This window comes from Sorex fumeus, unplaced genomic scaffold, assembly GCF_029834395.1.
Source record: "Sorex fumeus unplaced genomic scaffold, SorFum_2.1 ptg000044l, whole genome shotgun sequence".
NCBI classification, from domain to species: domain Eukaryota; kingdom Metazoa; phylum Chordata; class Mammalia; order Eulipotyphla; family Soricidae; genus Sorex; species Sorex fumeus.
In genome coordinates this window covers 15,229,652-15,249,604 of record NW_026606101.1, presented here as the reverse complement: position 1 = coordinate 15,249,604, position 19,953 = coordinate 15,229,652, and the positions used below count along the sequence as shown (strand labels likewise).

The 19,953-nt window shown below is 55.1% G+C and overlaps 1 protein-coding gene across 3 annotated transcripts; it reads left to right on the top strand.

Annotated features, from left to right (window-relative positions):
- Nucleotides 1-8,233: 8,233 nt before the first annotated feature.
- On the top strand, nt 8,234-13,084 carry LOC130030417 (transmembrane protein 74B-like). Of its 3 annotated transcripts, none has more exons than XM_056121693.1 (2): nt 8,234-8,557; nt 12,304-13,084. In XM_056121693.1, the coding sequence occupies exon 2, from the start codon at nt 12,337-12,339 to the stop codon at nt 13,009-13,011; it is 675 nt and encodes a 224-aa protein (XP_055977668.1). In that variant the 5' UTR covers nt 8,234-8,557; nt 12,304-12,336; the 3' UTR covers nt 13,012-13,084. The 3 variants fall into 3 exon arrangements, with proteins under 3 accessions (XP_055977668.1, XP_055977669.1, XP_055977667.1); XM_056121694.1 differs by lacking the exon at nt 8,234-8,557 and adding an exon at nt 8,986-9,129; XM_056121692.1 differs by lacking the exon at nt 8,234-8,557 and adding an exon at nt 11,186-11,206.
- Nucleotides 13,085-19,953: the final 6,869 nt, after the last annotated feature.

Below are 19,953 nucleotides of genomic sequence, written 5' to 3'. Positions count from 1 at the left end.
CCCGTTAGTCGGCGATTTGCTCGAGCAGGCGCCAGTAACGTCTCCATTTGTCCCTGTCGCGTGCTAGTGTAGCTCAATGGCATCTGTTCACTCTGGGAACATGAAGAGCCTCAAACCGATCGTTCATGATCTTGATGAAGAAGTCTGATCATCTGGTAGGTGGGTGGCCATGCAGTCTTTTGACATCCCGTGGAATCCAGTCGGTAACAGCTCTAGTCCAGCGGTTGTCTTTAAATCTCATTACGTGACCAGCCCATCTGATTTTTGACACCTTGGCAAATGAGACAGCGTCCCTGATTCTTGATCGTCGACGGATGTCAGAACTCCGGATTCTTTCTCTCATTTGAGTGAGACGTGATATTCCAAGCATAGCTCTTTCTATTCTTCTTTGGGAGACCTGAATAGCGTTCTCATCCTGTTTGCGTAGGGCCCAGGTCTCTGAGGCATATGTTAATGCAGGAAGAACAGTGGAATCACAGAGATGTGCCCGGAGCCGGAGGTTCTTCTTCCTCTTAGCTATTTCTTCCACGTTCTTGAAGGCGTTCCAAGCCGCTCTCTTCCTCCTGCGCAGCTCGGGTGCCAGGTCATTTGTCATGTTGACTTCTCGACCTAGGTACACATAGCTGTTGCATTCGGAGATGGTCATTCCGTTGAGAGCGAATGGGGCATCAGGAATGAGGCTGTTTCTCATAAACATTGTCTTTGTAAGATTCAGCTGTAGTCCTACCTTTCCACACTCACGGTCAAAGTCGGCCAGCATTTGTGCCGCTTGGCTGATGTTTGGTGTTATTAAAACAATGTCATCAGCAAAGCGGAGGTGGTGTAGTTGCCGGCCATCTATCTTCGCTCCCATTCCTTCCCATTCCAGTCATCACATGATGTTCTCGAGGGTGGCACTGAAGAGTTTCGGTGAAATGGTATCACCCTGCCGAACCCCTCTCTTGACATCGATGATCACTTCTTTGTAGAATGGTGAGATCCTGGTAGTGAATCCGCAATACAGCTCAGGGAGGAGCTTGAATGCCCTGATTGGCTAGGGCTTCAATGACCGCTTCCATCTCAACAGAATCAAAGGCCTTCTTTAAATCAATGAACGTTAAACAGAGCGGCATCTTGAACTCCCGAGAAACCTCAATGAGCTTGGTTATCGTGTGGAAATGGTCGATGGTGCTGAATCCTTTGCGGAACCCGGCTTGCTCGCATGGTTGTCCTTCATCTAGTGTTCTGCCAATCCTATTTAGGATGACTCGAGTGAACAACTTGTAGATGACAGACAATAGGCAGATCGGGCGATAGTTGCCAATGTCATGGATGTCTCCCTTCTTGAACAGTAGTACGGTCCTGCTGGTTTTCCACTGGGACGGAACCTTGCATCTATCTATCTATCTATTATATGTCTGTGTGTATAGAAAACTATAGGAGTTGGGAGACTTTTACCATCCCCCTGTATATGTGCCTCTACTATGTGCCTCTACTATCCCTTCCATCTTATCTGGCTATTGCCTGCATTAAAGCAACAGAAAACAGAAATGCCTGTTCCAATGCTCAGGCAGAGTGACTTCTTTTATACTCTGGGGGAAAGGTCAGGGCCATATCAAGACCTGACAACCTGAAACTACCATCATGTGAAGTCCAAGCTAGCCACTTGGAGAATACAGGTAATAGAGAACAGGAAAACCCTGATAGTGAGAGCCACATCCTAGGACACAGGGTAGGGCTCAGTGCTCCCCATCAGCTCCCAACTATTCATCCACCCTGACTAGTGCCTGGGAGAACAGACTTAGCTGTCCCTGCCGAGTTCAGTCTAAGGGGCAAAACTGCAATACATGAGGATTTTCTTTTCAGCTATTAAATTTTAGTAGGGATTGTAATGCAGCAATAGATAATAAAAACATATTTTTCCCCGCTAGACACCTAAAATTGTGTTATGAATCACCATGTTTTGGAAAATTCTGGAAGATGTTCTAGTGTTCTATAAGAAGTTTTCATTCTGGGGCTAGAGAGATTGTATAGTGGATAAGGTGCTTACCTTTTGCATGTGACTAAAACTGGGTTTGATCCCCAGCATGCCATATTATTGTTCCAGGAATGATTGCGTAGAAACAGGAGTAAGTCCTGAGTACAGCCAGGTGTGGCCCCAGACCAAATCAAACCAAAACAAAACAAAAATTAGACATCCCCATTCTCTCTTTCGCAGACCCATATTCATTTCTACGAATATGTGACAAATGAACTGAAAATGTCGTGCATGCTCACACAACTATACACACTTTCCCTTGTGGTCTCTATGTTCTCTCATGTGTGCTATACCCAGGAGAAGCCAAAGGAAGAATGTATTCAAAGTGTTCATCGAATCATGTCACTGGCAGAGTGCACACAGGGTTTTAGGCTCAAGCACAAACTCTGATTCAACAGAGAAGACACAGCATCAACCTGTTGGGAAGGGAGCAGGATGGTTAAGTCAATACGCCCCTAGGTGAATCCAGCCCCAGCCGCTCCTTTTGCTCAGGACCAGGCTGCCAGCCGGCACTGTGGGTGGGCGCAGGAGCAGAGATTCCCTAGTGGGTGCCCAAGTCATTGTGGCTTAAAAGCTCCAGTCCAAGGGAACGTTCTCTTCAGCCATGCCCAGTAACGTGAGTCACCAGGCTCAGAAAACCCAATTTATGATTTCCCAGCATGTATTTATAGTTTCTTCCAGTGCACATGAAATGTACCAATTACGGTCTTAAAAATGACTTAATTTTTTAAAGGAATGATTTTATTTTATTTTGGCTTTTTGGGTCATGTCCAGTGATGTTCAGGAGTTACTCCTGGCTCTGCACTCAGAAATTACTCCCAGTGGTGCTCAGGGCTGGACATGTAATGAGATTTGGAGATGACCGCTGGACTAGAGCCATTACCGACTGGATTCCACGGGATGTCAAAAGATCGCGTGGCTGCCCACCTAGAAGATGGTCAGACTTCTTCGTCAAGACCCTGAACGATCATTTGAGGCTCTTCGTGTTCCTAGAATGAGCAGATGCCACTGGGCTACACTAGCACTCGACAGGGACGAATGGAGACGTTGCTGGCGCCCACTCGAGCAAATCAATGAGTAACAGGATGTCAAGTGATCAAGTGGTGCTCAGGGGACCACATGGGATGCTGGGAATTGATTCCAGGTTGGCCTTGTACAAAGCAAACATCCTACCTACTGTACTGTTGTTCCAGGCCCTACAGGTATCATTTTTGATGAATAGAAAAATCAGGTGTTTTTTTTTTCCTGCACAGAAGGGATCCATCAGGCCCATATCCAATTTCTTCTATAGCTAATATTAAAACTTAACTAAGGTATACTTGAGACAACTGGTAAGCCCAGATTGATTCATTATTATTAAAGACCATATCTTATTCAGATTTCCTTAGTGTTGGCCAAATGTCCTTTTGTGGTCTAAGATATCAAACTACATTTAGTTGTTCTGTCAATAAATGCAAAACACTTGAAAAATAGGGGTCACCTTGTCCCCCACGAGTGGCTCTCCAGCACGGCCATGGCCCCAGAGGCACACGGACCCAATTCAGAACCTAGCGGCTTCTGGCAGAAATGTGACTGGAGTATGCATTAAGCTATGGTGCCATGACCCACTGGGTGGGAAAGGGTGTTTGTCCCTTCCGCCTTGCCCTCCCGCCCCAACCCCCCCCCACCCCGGTGGCACAGTGGCCACCGCCTCAAAGCCTATTGAACAGCCAGGTATGAGCCAGCAGTGACGGGGTAACTGTGGCCTCATGGGATGGGGGGGGGTGGAACCAGCCCATCCTTCGCCCCATTGAGATCATGAGTTGCCCCCCCGCTCCCAGCGGCTCTCCGGCATGGCCATGGCCCCAGAGGTACACAGACCCAATTCAGAACCCATGGCTTTGGGCAGAAATCCCTCCTTATTTAATTAGTAAAATATCAGAAATCCAAAGTTGTGTGGCCGTGATATGTCATATGCTCTTTATAATAACCAGCAATAGAAAACAAATTATTTAATGATGCCTTTTCAGCAGGTCTGATTATTGGGGGAAAATTCCAAATAATAATGGTGCATCTTTTGTCAAAATTATGAATGTAATCAAAGTAGAGAGAGAGTTAAGTGAAAATCATCTGCCTCACAGGCAGGGGGAGGGGTGGGATGGGGGCATATTGGGGTTCTTGGTAGTGGAAAATGTGCACTGGTGAAGGGATGGGTGTTTGATCGTTGTATGACCGAGACTTAAACCTGAAAGCTTTGTAACTGTTCTTATGGTGATTCAATAATAAATAAATATTAAAAAATAGGGGTCACCAGGGAGGAGGAGGATCCTTCCCAATTTCTCTCATCCAGAGGCATGGTGCCTGGGCCCATAGCCTGCTGATGCTGGAGTGGGGGCATGTGGTTCCAGGGACCAAACCCAGGGCTCATAATGCTCAGGATGTGTGCTTGTGTGCTTGCATCATCTCCTGGCCCTACTTGTTACATCTCTCTTTAACACTCCCCTGAGCTGTGGCAGTTCCCCACGCCTTCCTTCTCTTCAGTGCACTTGGTAATTTTTATGTACTTGGCGTTGGTGAGCAGTGCTGCTCAGGTTCTTTTTGGAAAACGCCCCGCTGTTGGGATTTGTCTGATGTTTAGCTCATGGTTAGTCTGCGATTATGGGTCCTGGGAGAAGGGCCGCCGAGGTAGGCTTTCATCAGATCCAGAGGCCCTACTATCAGTGTGCTCTGGCTGTTGAGAATAACCTCAGCTCTGTCAGGCTCCCGACTGTGAAGCATCACTGCCACCTCTCCACTCCGCCTCCCATCCTGAACTCTGAAAACCTCTGTGCTCAGCCCACACCTAAGAACTGGGGGATGAGGCCCTGCCTCTTTCAGAAGGGGGTCGCTCTGGGAGGGGAATTTGCACTGAAGACAATCTTTTCTCCCCTTATTTTTGTTCACCATATTTTAGGTGACAGTCCCACTCGGACTTTATTTCTCTTGCCTAGCAAATGTTACCATTTGCCATGGGGCTCTCTTTCCCTGGGCCCCTGTGTCCTCTGACACACCAATATTCTCTGTGTGTTTCATTCACTTATTTAAGCATCTCTTCACTTCCTGGCACTGCAGGAGACTCCAGGCTCGCCTTGCCTACTTCCAGCACCAGTCCTGGGTCTGCCGTGTCTGCCTGGTTCCTCCGATTGAACAATGGTTCAGAAACCAAGAGTGCCAGGAGTGCTCGGTGCTCTGCAGCGCCATTACTTCTACGGCCTTGGAGCTGAGAGAAAGGAAACATAAGTGTGGATACTAACCCGTGTGTATACTCATGCCTATAAATATTTCTCCATGTGATCCTCTGCATCTTCATGAAGCTCAACAGTAACCCATTCTGTGATCTCCTCTTCTCATTCATTACCGGGAAGATCACGCAGGCTTCCTCCTGGGGGAGCAGGAGCGGGGGTGGGGGTGGAGTGTCATTCTTGATCATTGCAACGTTGCCTGGTAACATAGTGAACACATATTTATCTGTTTCCAAGGAAACAGAGCTAGTTGACCAGAGGTCAAATTTTCATGCAAAGAGGACAAGGTTATTATTATTATTTTTTTGAATCGTTCCTCACGCTCATCAGTCTCAGAGGGGCGAGGGCAAGCTCTCCGATACTGCAGTGCTGCGGTACCCAGCCTGTCCAGGGCCCAGAAATCCTCCATGTTCCCATCAGCCTTCACACTCACCACATTCCCAGGCCAGCCCCTCTGCTGGCTACCTGCCTGCCTCCTACTCATCCTTCCCATCTTAAATGGCCTCACTGCTCGAGAGAGCCGTCCTCATCTCCCATCCCAGGGAAGCCCCTTGTCTCTGGCTCACACAGCACCACTTACCTTTGCTTCCTGATGACTGAAATGGAGTCTACTGACTTAATGGGTATATAACTGATGCCTAGTACATTTTGGGCTTGTTTATTCAATGATTCTTTTTTTTTTAATTAAATGATTCTCAGAAAAATTTGAGGGCCTCTAAGTATCTGCCCTCTTTCTCTCTTTGTTTTGTTTTGATTTGGGGGGGGGCCCACATCTGGCCATACTCAGGTCTTATTCCTGGTTCTGCACTCAGGAATTACTCCTGGCAGTGCTTGGGGGGCCATATGGGATGCCGGGGATTGAATCCTGACTGCGTGCAAGGCAAACGTCCCACCTGCTGTATTCTATCTCTCTGGTCCCAGTGTCTGCTCTTTTCTTATTTCTTGGGATAAGAATGCAAGACAATCGGGCATATTTTGCCCTCAGACACTCTTTTTTTTCCTTTTTTTGGTGGTGGGAGAATACACCCATTGGTACTCAGGGCTTATTCCTGGCTCTGTGCTCAAGGATCACTCCTGGGAACCATATAGAGTGCTGGTGATCAAACCAGGGTAGGCCAGTGCAAGGCAAGCACCTTACCCATTGTACTATCTCTCCCATCCTGGTGGCACTTATTTTAGCTTTATATATTTTGATTTGGGGGCCACACTGGCAGTGCTCAGGGTCTACCCCCAGCTTGGTGCATGAGGTTCATTCCCAGCAGTGCTCCAAAGGACCATGCAATGCCTGGGCTCCTGTAGGTAAAATAAGAACTTAGGCCCTTTGAGGCCCCTCCTATCTCTGTGTTTACATTTTAGGGGATTGTGGGGGGACTGTGACAATAAATAATGAATAAGCCAATGTCAGGAGCTGAAAAATGCTCAGTACAGTACTCCAAGTGAGGGAGAAAGGGGCGTCAGGGCCCTGCCATCTTTTATTATTTTGGAGGGTGGGGGTGGGGAGAGAATACCTTCAGAATTCGGGGCTTACTTCTGGTTCTGTGATCAAGGATCACTTCTGGTGGGGCTCAGGGAACCATATGGGGTGCCCAGGATCACACCTAGGTTGGCCATGTGCAAGGCAAGTGCCCTACCCAACGGTGCGATTGCTCCAGTCCCCTGAACTTTTATAGGATGATACGGGAGGAATCTCAGAGAAGGTGACAACACCTGACAAAGGCTGGAAGGAAGGAAGTGAGGGGGTGAGCCTGGAACACCTGGAAGTAGATCTGAAGGGACAAGGGACAGGCTGTCTGAGGGAGGGGACAGCCAAGCCACAGGAGAGGAGAGTGAGCTGGAGAATGGAGCCTCTTGGACACGGCTGCCCAGCTGTGAAGTGGGGAGCCCAGCGACCAGGGTGCCGGGCAGTTAGCATCCTTTAGAGGCTTTGACAATTGGCCTGGTCTGTGGGTGGCAGTCAGCGCTGGGGCTCCCCCATCCCTGGAGGGCCTGGCCAAGTGGCATCACAGGGTCACAGGGCTGTAGAGACCCAGGCACCTGGCTTCCAGGGTGAATCCTCCTGCCTACTGGTGAGGAAGGCACTGCTTTTGGGGCTGCACCCGGGTAAAACCGGGGAGCCAGGCTAGGGCATTCTCCTCTGCCCTTCTGGGTAATTCTAGGCCCTTCTAGATGACCCCCCTTTGCCAGCCCTCACAGCTGGAGCGTGCAGTCCCAGCTTCCGGCGGCAGAGGGGACTACTGGATTGTAGGTGCCCGAAGCCAACGCTGGGGCTCAGGAGTCTTTTTGGAAACCCCACCTGCCCATCTTGCCATGAAACTTCTCTCTGGGCTTTAGTAGCCCCCCAAGAGGGAGCGTGTCCTTCACTGTTAGGGGAAGGGTTCCTCGCTCAGTCCCTGGCCTGAGGACCCAGTACAGGAGAGTGAAGTCACGCCCTCTGACGCCCTGACACACCCACCCACCTGGGGTCTAGGTTGGGGGATGAGGAGTTTACTCTCTGGTGAAGGAGGCGGGCAATTGACCAAAAAAAAAAAAAAAAATCATCAGGATTCCGGGAGACCCGGGCAGAACAAAGGGAGCGGCCGGGGGCGTGGGCGCGCCCGCGAGCCTGGTAGGGTCCCCCGCTGGGGAGCCAGGGAAGGGAGCGCGGTAGCGGGTTCACGAGGGTGAGGGTGCCCTTCGGCCAGGCCGCCAGGGAGCCCAATCCCTCCGGGCTCGGTACCCCACCGTCCCACGGAGCGAGAAGCGCGAGGGCCGGGGGCTCCCTAGGTTGGTCCGAGGCTCTCTTGCACCTTTAGGTGGCGCCCTCGATCCGCGGAGCCCCGCGCTCGGGCGCCGACCGTGGGGCTCGAAGGAGCTCGGAGAGGACCCTGGGTCCTACCTGGGGGCCGTGCGTGCGCGCGCGAGTGTGCCGGGGGAGGGGCGGGGGGCCGAGCGGGGAACGTGAAGCGTCAGGCGTTGGCGCAGTCGGGGCTCCCCCGCCGGGCCGGGAAGCAGGCGGCGGGGGAGGGGTCTCCGCCCGCACCCACCCCCGCGCCCCGCCCCTGCACCGAGCCCCGCGGGCTCTCGGCTTCGCCGCCCGAAGCCGGGGCGCTGGAGCGACCGAGCATCCCCCCGCCCCCAACGCCGCGACCCCCGGAAGGCGACGAGGAGCTGCACCCCCAGCCCCCCGCCGGACTCCGGGTCTCTCCAGCGCGAACTCTGCGGGCGGAGCTCCCTCGGCGGTGCTCGGCGATCCCCGCCCCCCGCGCCCCTTCCCCCGGCGCCCTCTCCCCGGCGCGGGCAGGTACGTGCGCCCGGCGAGGGGGCGGGAGCCGCGGGAGGGCGAGGCGGCGGCGGCGGCGGCGGCGGCCGGGCCCGCGCCCTCCCGGGGATGCGCCGCAGCGGAGACGCGGGCTGCGGCGAGGCGGGTGGGCGCCGGGGAGGACGCGCCCGCGCGCGGAGGCCAGGAGGGCGGCCGGGGCGCAGGTACGCCGGCGCCGGGGGGCGGCGGGGCCGGCGGGGAGGCTGCGGGCCCGAGGCGGGGGGCCGCGGCGCTCGACGACGAGCCTGACCTCCCGGCCCGGCCGAAGGACACGCGGCTCCCCGCCGAGCCCGGCCTCCCCGGAACGCCCGGCCGTGCGGCTCTGGGCGCCGCCGGCCCGGTGTGGCCTGGCCGGGCCCCATTGGCGCTCGGCCGCCGAGAGCAGGAGCCGGGGATATGCGCTGCGGCGGCGGGCGCGCGGGCCGCCGGTGCGTGGCTTTCGGCGTGGAACTTTGGGCACAGCGCGTGGACCTGCGTGTGCGCGCCCGAGGCTTTGTGTACAACTCGTGCGTGTGTCGGTGCTCTGGGTTCGGCGCGGCTTCACCCACTCTCCTGTGCGTCAGTGTCCCCGCCCGTGAGCGCGCGGTGGTGGGTGGGGTGCTGCGCCCGGGGGTGGGGGGAATCTTGGCTTAGATCTCAGCTTTCCTGGGGACACGTGTGTGTGTGTGTGTGTGTGTGTGTGTGTGTCCGCGCGCGTGTGTGTATGCGCGTGCGTGCGCGAGTGTGGATGTGTGCTCACACGCGTGTGTGCGTGTTTGTGCATGTGTGTGCGTGCCTGCGTGCATATGTTTATGTGTGTGCGCACATGCGTGTGTGTGCTTGTGCATGCGTGCGTTTTTGTGCGCACGTTCGTGCTTGTGTGAGTTTGCGCACGTGCCTGCCTGCGTATGTGTTATGTGTGCGTGCGTTTGTGCATGTGTGTGGGTGGTATAATCCACAGCCCTACCCGTTCCATATTGTGGGTACCTGCTGTGGTGCTAGGACCACTTTGAGGCTTACCCTGGACAGTGGGGATATGTGTAAAGGACTGGGTGTGAATGTGGGGCTGGGTTGAGCCTTTCATTGCCTGCTGGACGGTGGATGGAATTGGGGTGATTACCTGGAGAAGAAGGGGGTGATAGTGGGGACATAGGCACCTGGATGTTTGTTTCTGTTTTGGTAACTGGGAAGCCCCCACCCACACTGTATGTGAGAAACATCATGGGGAGCCCCTGATTTTCCTTTTCCTTACTCTGGCAATTTCAGAACCGCAGGAAAAAGTCTGGGGCCCCTAAAGAGTGAAAAAAGGCCCTGCTCTCAGAATTTAGGTCCTGGGTTTCCTTTGGGGTATGGTCTCAGTGTGCCCACAGGGGACAACAGAGGAGCTTGCAGAGGGTCGGAGTGAGGGCTGGAGAGCTGGGGAGGAAGGGGGAGGGTTTGGGGTGGTCACAGTTCTTAGGATACCCGCCCTCATAAGCAAGCTCTGGGGTCATGACCAGGTAGCTTTTGTTTGTGTGGGGCCACACCTGATGATACTTGGGGTTCTCTGCCCAGGGACCACTCCTAGCAGGGCTTGAGGGATCAGATAGGGTGCCAGAGATTGAACCTGGGTTGGCTTTGTGCAAGGCAAGCACTTTGCCTGTAGTATTTTGCTCCAGCCCTTGGCCAGATTTTGTGAACCAGAGCTAGTAATTCCTGGAATGGGAAGGGTTGTTTCAAATATTCTAGGAGCCTGGGGTAGCGCAGGTGCTCAGGAAACATTTGTTAAGTCGGCAGTCAGGGAAGAGGGACGTGGTGGTATAAGTGGGTTGACAGTAGAAAAGGCTTTGTACTCGGATGAAAGGCCCCATATGCCCCAAGAGGCGCTGGGGATGTGTGTGATGGAAGTCCACGCGGGAGGGAAGATCAGAAAGGGGCAGGACGTGCCCTCCCACACTGAGCTCTTTGGAGTCTTACGCATTCATTCATTCCATTCACTTTTACTTTTTTCATTAGCTCATGTATGCTCGCTCTCACACATGAAACAATAGACACACGAGAATTAGCTAGGCAAAAGCATAGAAACAACTAGAATCGTGCGTGTTTGGGGGTGAGTTGGGGATCAACTTCAGGGCCTCTTGCATGTGAAACATGCTTTACCACAGCCGTCTTTCTAGTGCTGGGTGTTGGTGTGTGTATTGGTGAGTATGTGAGAGTGTGAGTGTGTTTGAATGTGTGCTTGTGTCTTCGTGTGAGGATGTATGTGAGGGTATGCATGTGTAGACTCCTGGGGGGTCTTGGTATAGTGTGGGACCCTCGGTCCGTGTGCTCATGATGTTAGTGTGGGCAGGAAGCAGGGGGGTTTGTGGGCTGGGATCAGGAATCCCTTGTGGTGATGAAGAGGGGAGCCCTACGGTCCCCTCAGCGGGCTCAATGGCAGTGCTGCCATGTTGTGATGCAGGAAAGAAGAGTCTAAAGTCGTAATCTCTCTTTTTGGCATGGAGTACTAAGGATCAAACCCGGGGCCTCGCACCTGGAGGCATATGTTATATCCCCCTCCCCCAGGTGTGAAAGGTTTTACTTCTCATGGCTTGGCAACTACTTCAACCAAAGTCAAACAGACAAGAAGCCGAAAAGCAAAACTTCCCATGAGGCATTTCCAGCCTATGTGATGTAAGCTACATCCTCTGACAGGAGGGGTGCTGTCTGTGTGTGGTGTGTGTGTGTGTGTGTCTGTGTGCATGTGTGTGTCTGTGTGTGTTTGTGAGTCTGTGTGTGTAGTGTGTCTGTGTGTGTCTATGTATCTATGTGTACGTATGTATGTGTGTGTCTGTGTGTGTGGGTGGGGGGGCACAGACAGTCCTTCCTTCTCTCCTCCGTTCCCCTCTTGTGGTCCCCATCCAGGTGTGCCCCACTCTGCTGCTTACAAACATGTCCCTTCCTCAATGCCCTTGGCTTCTGGCCTCCTTTCTCCTGCCGGAACTTCCTCCACATGCCGCCCCCAAACCCATCTTCCCTCTACCCCTTCCCCTCCTATTGGGCCTCCCCACAGCCCACCTCAGCGTGCCCTGGCTCCTGCACTGACTCTTAAGAGTCCCTTGAGAGTGGCTTGGGGACCCCTGTCCCCTCACCAGAACGCCCTTATTCCCCCTCAGCTGGGGCGTCTCACAGTTGTCCTCAAGATCTGACTCAAGTGCCACCAACACCCAGAAGCTTCCCTCAATTTCACCCCTTAGTCTCTGTGTGGCCTCCCTCATCTCTGCCCACCTTGCCCACCCCGCTGCCCTCACCCTCTGGCTACCCTCATCCCATCACAGCCGGGCTCCGTGCATTGAACTGGCTGCACCTCCCATCCAGCGTTTCATGAGCTCCTCATCTCATCCCTAGGAGGGAGGCGTTTTGCTTAGTTCCATTTAACAGATCAAAGCGAGTGTGGAGAGTCACACAATCCTGGTTCATCCTGAGTGGTGAAGCCAGGGCTTGACGCTGCTGTCCACGGTATCTCAAGTCCTGTGCATTGAGTGCTTCCTCTCCAGCCCTGCAGTGGCCCCCCAGAGACGGAGGAGTGGGAGTCCTGTGGCTTTGTAGGTGGCGACAAAGGCCCAGGGAGGAATGTCTGGGACCTTGTCTCGCCCTTCCCCCTGACCTTGGGCCGGCTCCCCAGGTGGGATGGTGTATGCTTGACATGCCAGGGACCAAGTGGGGCTCCAGCAGCCGCGGGCTCTTGGGGTCAGCTGGCCGATTCCACTGACGTCTGTTTTCTTTGCTAGGTGCCAAGGGATGAGCTGGGCTCCTCCATCCCAATGGCATCTCCCCTTGGCCTGGAACTGAAGACCCTGAGCAATGGTCCCCAGGCCCCCAGGAGACCGGCCCCATCCAGGGGGGGTGTGGAGAATGCCTGCTTCTCCTTGGAGGAACACGAGATCCATTTCCAGAACTCTGCCGACCCCAGACTGGCCAGTCCTCCCAGCCCCGCGGGGGGCGCCGCCTCTGGGCCGCGGGACGATCTGTCCCTGCATTCCGAGGAGGGGCCGGGCCCGGAGCCCATAAGCCGCCCGGTGGACTATGGTTTCGTCTCGGCCTTGGTGTTCCTGGTGAGTGGGATCCTCCTGGTGGTGACCGCTTACGCCATCCCCCGCGAGGCTCGCGTCAACCCGGACACGGTGACGGCTCGGGAGATGGAGCGGCTGGAGATGTACTACGCACGCCTGGGTTCGCACCTGGACAAGTGCATCATCGCGGGCCTAGGGCTGCTGACGGTGGGCGGCATGCTCCTGTCGCTGCTGCTCATGGTCTCGCTGTGCAAGGGCCAGCTGTACCGCCAGCCCACCTGCGTCTCGGGGCGCGGCTCCCGGAAGACCTACGGCTCCATTAACCTGCGCATGAGACAGCTCAATGGGGATGGCGGGGGCCAGGCCCTGGTGGAGAGCGAGGTCGTCCATGCCTCAGAGACCAGCCACAGCCTCCAGGGGTCCTAAGTAAGGAGCCGCGCTCTCTGGATGCTTTAGCTCGGGGGTTCCCGGCCGCCCGCCCACCTGGAGACTGCAGCAGGGAGCTCGCTGGGAGGGGGAAGCCCCCGGCCTGGCGAGGGTCCTCTTGGGAGATTGGTTCCGGCTCTGTCTTGGAGCTTGAGGTTTTGTGGAAGGTTTCATTTGGAGGGTGGCTCCCTGCTCTAAATACACAACGTTTGGAAACTGCTGCCGTGGCCTGAGGTGTCCTGGGGTTTCTGAGGAGGAGAGCCCCGTGCTTGTGCCTCGGGGAAGCCCGGGATTGCTCCTTGGCAGAGTTGCGGGCGGGTGGGGCCGGGGAGCTGCGGTGGGACCCTTGTCATTTCTGGTCATCTCAGATGGGAGGGAGGCTTCACAGAGAGGGTGGGGAAGTCAGCATCGGGGGGACTCTCTTCTGTCTGCTCTTAGACCCCCACAGGGAAGTGAGGTGGGTGGGATTGGGTGGCGTCCCCGGAGCGCTGCCACTTCTCTGCTCGGAATGGCCTCTGGCCGCTCCTTCGGGGGTGGAGTGGCTCTGGTGGTGCTCATCAGTCTCTGTGCCATTTTCCAGCCTGGCTTTGGTGGCCACCATGTCAGCCAGCCACCGCCCCCTGGGTTCTGCTAGAGAACCCCCAAACCGCTCAGTGCACCGGGGGAGGCAGTTTGCTGCAATCTGCATTGAGTCTTGAATTGGCAGGGGGGTGGGTGATAGGGATGAATTCTTGCCACCCAGTTTTCACAGTCGAGCAACATATCCCCAGTTTCTGGTCATGAGGGCTCTGTTCACCGGAAGAGGCAAAGGCGTGTTGCGTTCCTATGGACACAACTCACGCATGGGCCTTCATCCTGCACCCCTCGCTGGAGGTCTGGCTCTTGGCTTGGACCTTATTCCTGGAGCAGGAACACTCCCTTTGAAACATTTGTTATCCCTTTGAAAAATTTGTTATCTCTTCCCCTGGTTCCTGCCCTCCACCCCTCCCCACCCCCAGCCACATCCCCTTAGCAGTCAAGAGTGTCCCTTATTTATCTAATGGAGGGAAATCAGGTCCATTCTGGGTCTGATCACTGTTTTCTTGGTATCCCTTGTGGATGCTTCCAGGCTCTGTCCAGGCCCTCTTTAAATAGACACGGACAGGAAGTGGGATGGGGCTGTGGTGTGTGCATGGAGATTGGGTATTTCGGGGCTGGAGGAGCATGGTCCGGACTGCCTGGACTTGGCAAGTCCCTGGCTTTTAGGCTGCTGGTGTGGAAATTCTTAATGGGGTCATCCTGGTGATCCGTGGGTTTCTGGCAGCTCGGGGCCACATGGCGGCCACATGGGCACAAATCCTGTCTCTTGGAGGTGGGAAGGTGCGGGGGGGGGGCTGGGCTCCCATGGTCACTGGAGCCGGAGCCTATGAAGTGAACATCTGGGTGGAGGGACATTAAGGCTTCTCTGCTTGTCAGCCATCTGCTCCTCCTGGCAGCTTTGGCCGGGAGCAAAGAGTGGGGAGGTCTGCAGGGGTGAGGGTTGGGCTCTGGTGTGGACGGGCTGTGGTTTGCAAAGAACAAAGCCTCAGGGTGGTGTGAGAGTCCAGCGCCAGGGCGTCAGGCCTCCCTCTGAGGCAGCGTCACTCCCAGCAAGGAGTGGATGCGGATGGCCTGAACCGTCCCAGGTCAGTGACAGTGGAATTGACCTCCTAAAATCAGGGACTGAGTAAGCCCTCTCAGCCCCGTCGTGAGGAAGATAAAAATATCAATCTGGGCCAGTCCGATGGCGGGGAAGGTGGAGGGATGCATTTGGAGGCCAAGCCTGGTGAGCGGATGCCTTTGGGAGCCATCAATTCACATCCGATTATAGGCGCTGAATTGTATTTAGGAGCGAACGCTGCTCGAAGATGAAATCCTGGGAATTTTAGGTGTTCGGCGAGTCCGAGAAACCTGCTTTGCATCCTAATGCAGAAAGTCCTGTAGAAAATGTGCAATCATGGATCGGAGCAGCCATTACCTTGTCAGTGAATTAAGGAAACTTGAGAGGTGCCAAAAACATTTCCCCCAGATTGCGGCTGAGCTCTCCCAGCCGGGTTTCCCAGAAGTGGGGTGAGGAAGGAATTGGGCAGGAGCATGGTTGCGGGCTCTGAGAATTTTCTTGGTGGTTTTTCTCAGGGGTAGATGTGGAGTAGCCCCAGGGCACCGCTGTGGGCACTGAAGTGTGTCAGAAAGGGCCTCTCACACCTGGTGTGCCCCTTGGCTCCTTTTCCTCATGTATCAGATCAGAATTTTGAAGTTGGAAAGACCCGCCTCTTCCTGGCTGTGTGGCTCACTCCCCAGGGGAAGCAGGTGCAGATCAGAGGACAGACGCCCCCGTGGTCTGAGGTCCTGTCGCAGTCAGTGGTCACGCTTCTTATTTGGGAACACGTCCATTGTTCTGGAATCTTCCAGGTCTGCCCATCCTCGTTTTCCCTCCTCCTCCCCCATCTCCAGGCAGCAGGTCTGTCAGTCTGTTTTTGCAGGTGACCACAGACTGCCCTCGGTCATCCCGGCTGCTCCTGACTGTGCCAGTCTCTCCTGTCTGCCTGCTGTTCCCAGCCCGTCCCTCACTGCAGCCTGCGGGGGCCCTTCACGGCTCTGCACTGCTCCCTCCTGCAGTTCCCTCACTCTAGGCAGAAGCTAGGATTCCTACAGGGCCAGTGACCACTTACCACCCACATCTCTTCAGCTCCCAGGCTGGGTCACGATATTATAGTTTTGACTTTATTTTTAGGAGGCCCCCTAAGTTCCATGTGTTTCAGGGACCCACACATCTGAACGAGCCTCTATGCTACCTGATACCCTGCTTCTCTCTCTCTCTCTCTCTCTCTCTCTCTCTCTGCCATACCCGGCAATGCTCAGGACTTACTCCTGGTGCTGCACTCAGGAATCACTTCTGTCTGTGCTCAGGGGACCATATGGGATGCTGGGGATCAAACCCAGTGGACTGTGTGCAAGGCAGATGCCCTACCCGGTGTACTATGGCTCTGCCCCCTGAGTTCCCACCCTTGCCTCTTTGCTCACTCTGTCCAACCTATGTGCTTCCTGCCTGTCCCACACCCTCATCAGGTTCACGCCCACCTCAGGGCCTTTGCACTCACAGATCCTTCTGCCTAAAAGGCCCCCCTCTCTCTGTTCCTGCACCCTCACTTCTTTTGGGGCTTTATCCAGATATATCACCTTACTGATCATCAACTTCAATTCTGTCCTTTCCCCCATCTCATTCTCTTTTCCTCATCCCTGCTTAAATTCTCTGGAAACCCCTATCGCTGACCAGCCTGCTCTCTTGAACTTTTCTCTCCTTCCACCACCTCCAGCTGCTGGTGAGACCCCCCCTCCCCCGCTTAGGGCTGCCATGTTGGCTTCCCCGGTTCCCGCTGTCCTTGTGTTTGCTTAGTGTTGGCCACCGAGTAGGGATCATACCAAATGCACAAATGGAACACGTGTCTTTTGCCTGCAGAAATGCAGTGGGGCCCAGGTGGGGCCTGGATATCTCTGTCCCTGTCCTGCCTCCTGGAGCCCCCTGAAGGGGTGATGGTCAGTTGTGGGGTGTGGTAGTGTTGGAAGGATTGGTTTTGTCCTTGAGTCCGACGTGGGACCTGGGGAAGCCATTAGCCATCCTCTCTTGGGGCTGTGGCCTGGCCTTCCGCGAGTGAGGTTTCTCTGGTGGAGGAAGACCACACTTTCCTTGTTGGGAGATGGCCGGGTTCTAGTCTGGGGGGACCTTGAGCGGGTGCTGAGGAGTGAGATCTGCTGGCACCGATTCTTCCCCACAAAAGGTTCAGGCCTTGCCCCGGGACTCCAGTCTCCAACCTCACGCTTCTGCCCTCAGATCCCGAGAGGCAGAGATCCTACAGCTGCTTCCTTCCTCGGCAAGCACAGTGCCTTCTGCAACGTCATCCTCCCCATGTAAACACACACACATATGCATGTGCACACACATGCATATGCATGCACACACATGTATGCGTGCACATACACACATGTACACATGCATACACGCCCACGCCTTCCTTATCTGACCTAGCTCAGAAGCCAAGGACACGCACATCCCAAGCAGCTCCATCCCAGGGCACACTCTGGATTTCCCATAGTTTTCTCTTTCTCCAGAGCTAGAAGCCTGAAGTTCCTGGGGATGCCCGCCTCGCAGTGGTGGGGCTCCCTGTTCCGGCTTCAGCTGGCATGTGGGCATTCTTCCCACTTTGCCACCTGCATGGTATGGGAAGAGATGTCTGGGGATATGTTTCTACCTGGCATCTTTCTGGAGGCCTGTTTGGCTCTGGACCATCCCAGGGGAGCCAGGCCTTGTGGGGTACCCCTGCCCTCCTGGCATTGGGGCAGGTCACCCCACCTTCTCTGGGGGCTTTGGGAGGCTTTCAGCAGTAGGGAGCACAGCACCCCATGGGCAGGAGGAAGGGCAGAAAGGGAGGTGGTATGAAGCAGCTGCAGGAGGTGGAGCGCTAAGGCTTCTCTCTGGGAGGAGCGTGGGGTATTGGCGGCACTGTCAGTGCCTCTGGAGACCCCCGCAGCTGGGTCTGAAGAGCGCAGACTTCCCTTGATGGCCTCGAGGAAGTGGAGTGGAGAAGGTTGAGCAGCCCCGTCAGTGAGGGAGGAAGCTTCACAATGCAGGAGCTGCTTTAACTAGGGCGGCAGTGGGGCCCGGAAAGATTGAGTTGAAAGCCCCAACGGCTTCCTGCTCCTCCGTGGAGGACAGTCAATGCCCAGCAACCTGAGTGTGGCTCTTTGGTGCTGCCCCTGGCCCTTAAACCCTCTTTCCCAGATCCTCCTTCCTGACTTGTAACCGGCACCCATACCAAAGGGTGTGCCCGGGAGAGCTGGGTGGGACCTAGGGTGGCAGGATTCTTCCTCCTCCTCCCTCTGAAATGCTTCTGGATTTTTTCTTAGATCTGAAAGGAATGGGACCGGCTCCCTTATGGGGTGCTCTGGAAGCACGGAGGATGGCCCATCAGATGAAAAGTATAATGCAGCCACTGGCTCTGGAGTCTGCTGATGTGGGTGGCTGGTACCTCTGAATCTGTTTCCTTCTCTGTAAGGGGGGCCCAGAGAGCGGGAGTGAGACTGAGACAGCCCTGGTCACTCAAGGCCAGGTGTCCACATCTACCCATCCCTTCCTACCTCTCCTTCCCTCAGGATGCATGGTCTCTGGTCACTGACCAAAGCAATGCACAGCAGAGTTTGTGTGTGTGTGTGTGTCTGCATGTGATTGTGAATGTGTGTGAGACTGTGTGGATTTTGTGTCTCTGTGTATCTGCATGTGTATCTGTCTGTAGGTTTCTGTGTATATCTATGTGTATATGCGTGTGCATATGAGTCTGTGTCTCTGTGATTGTGTGTGTGAGACTGTGTGTATCTTGTGTCTCTGTGTATCTGCATGTGTATCTGTCTGAGTAGGTGTCTGTGTGTGTGTCTGTGTATATGCGTGTGTGTTTGAGACTGTGTGTATCTTGTGTGTCTCTGTGTATCTGAGTAGGTGTCTGTGTATGTGTCTATGTGTATCCGTGTGTGTGTGTGTGTGTGTGTGTTTGTGTTTGTAGTGGTGCAGAGGGTGTGTGAGCAGGATGCAAAGGCAATATTGGGGCTGGGGTCAGAACAAGCTTCCTGGGAAGGCTGACCAGCTTGTAGGGAAGAAAAGCAGTGAGGAGCGTCCGTGAGAGGGGGAGAGACGGTGTGGGCACCCGCCAGCCTGCAGTGTCCTGGAGCGGTGGCAGGGGAGATTCTATGCCAGTGTCGGGAGTTTATGGAGGGGCTGGACCATCATCTGGGGGCAACATTTCACCTGCAGAATGGGGCCATGACCCACCCTCTCGCAGGCTTGTGCCGAGAAACTGAATTTGGACCCAAGTGCAGCCGGGGCCCTGGCATGTGGCTGGCGCTCACTGCATACCTAGGGAGGATATTGTGGTGGCCGGTGCAGAGTGGTGGCCCAGGGTGGCCTGTTCCTGAAACCAGGCCCCGAGGGGAGAGGGGCTGCTCCCCCACTCACTCAGCAGCCCCACCCCCGATTTCTGCCACTCCGGCAGCAATGGCACTGCCACTCCCCTGGGTGTCGGGGCAGGTGTGAGTGGCCCCGGGGGGCAGGATGGCAGAGGAAGAAGGCGGCTGCCATGCCAACATCCCCTGAGTAAGACGGTCATCACTCACTGAAGTACAGGTCTTTGGGCCCCCCCCCCTCGGCTGTCCCTGACCCCCGCTTCCTCCTCCTCCTCTCTCTGCAGCATCTTCTCTGTGTCCTCATTTGCTCTCATTGCAGCTGCCCACGGGGGGGGGGCGGCCTTGTACACCCCCAGGTGAGTTGCTCCTATTGATGACTAATCTGCCAGTCACCTGGCTCTCCCCAGACTCCCCACCCTCCCCCATTAAAGAAGAAACGGGCCCAGTGAGAAATCTGCGATGCTCAGCAGGTGACATTTGCTAATGGAACTGGTTGGGGGGACAATGGCAGGAAGATTTTTTTTGGGGGGGAGGATGGCCAAAAGTAAGTGCTTAGACCTTACTCTTAGCTCTGTGCTCAGGGTCCCTCCTGGTGGTGCTCAGACCGTGTCTGGTGCTGAGGATTCCAAACTGGGGTCAGCTGCATGTGAATGCCCTGCCCACTGTACTCACTCTCTGCCCAGCAGCAACAGGAGTAGGGTGACACCTGTCTCAGCACTGACCGGCCATTTCCTCTGGTGGGCGGCTCCAGCTGGACACCTGGGCCTTCCTGTGGTCAGTGGTTGCTGAAAGGGGTTATTCCACAGCCTGAGAAAGATAACTTGAGATCATAATGAAAACCAAGGAAAAACGAAATGGGGGCCACCCTCTGGGGCCAGGCATCCCTCCCCAGGGCCTGTCAGTCCTGAGGAGGTGCATTGACCTCTGACACTGGCTGAGGCCCCTGAACTGCAAGGGCTGATGGAGCACTGA

Bases quoted from the DNA above. Each gene is read 5' to 3' on its own strand.
- LOC130030417 (XM_056121693.1), top strand. From the start codon at position 12,337: ATGGCATCTCCCCTTGGCCTGGAACTGAAGACCCTGAGCAATGGTCCC.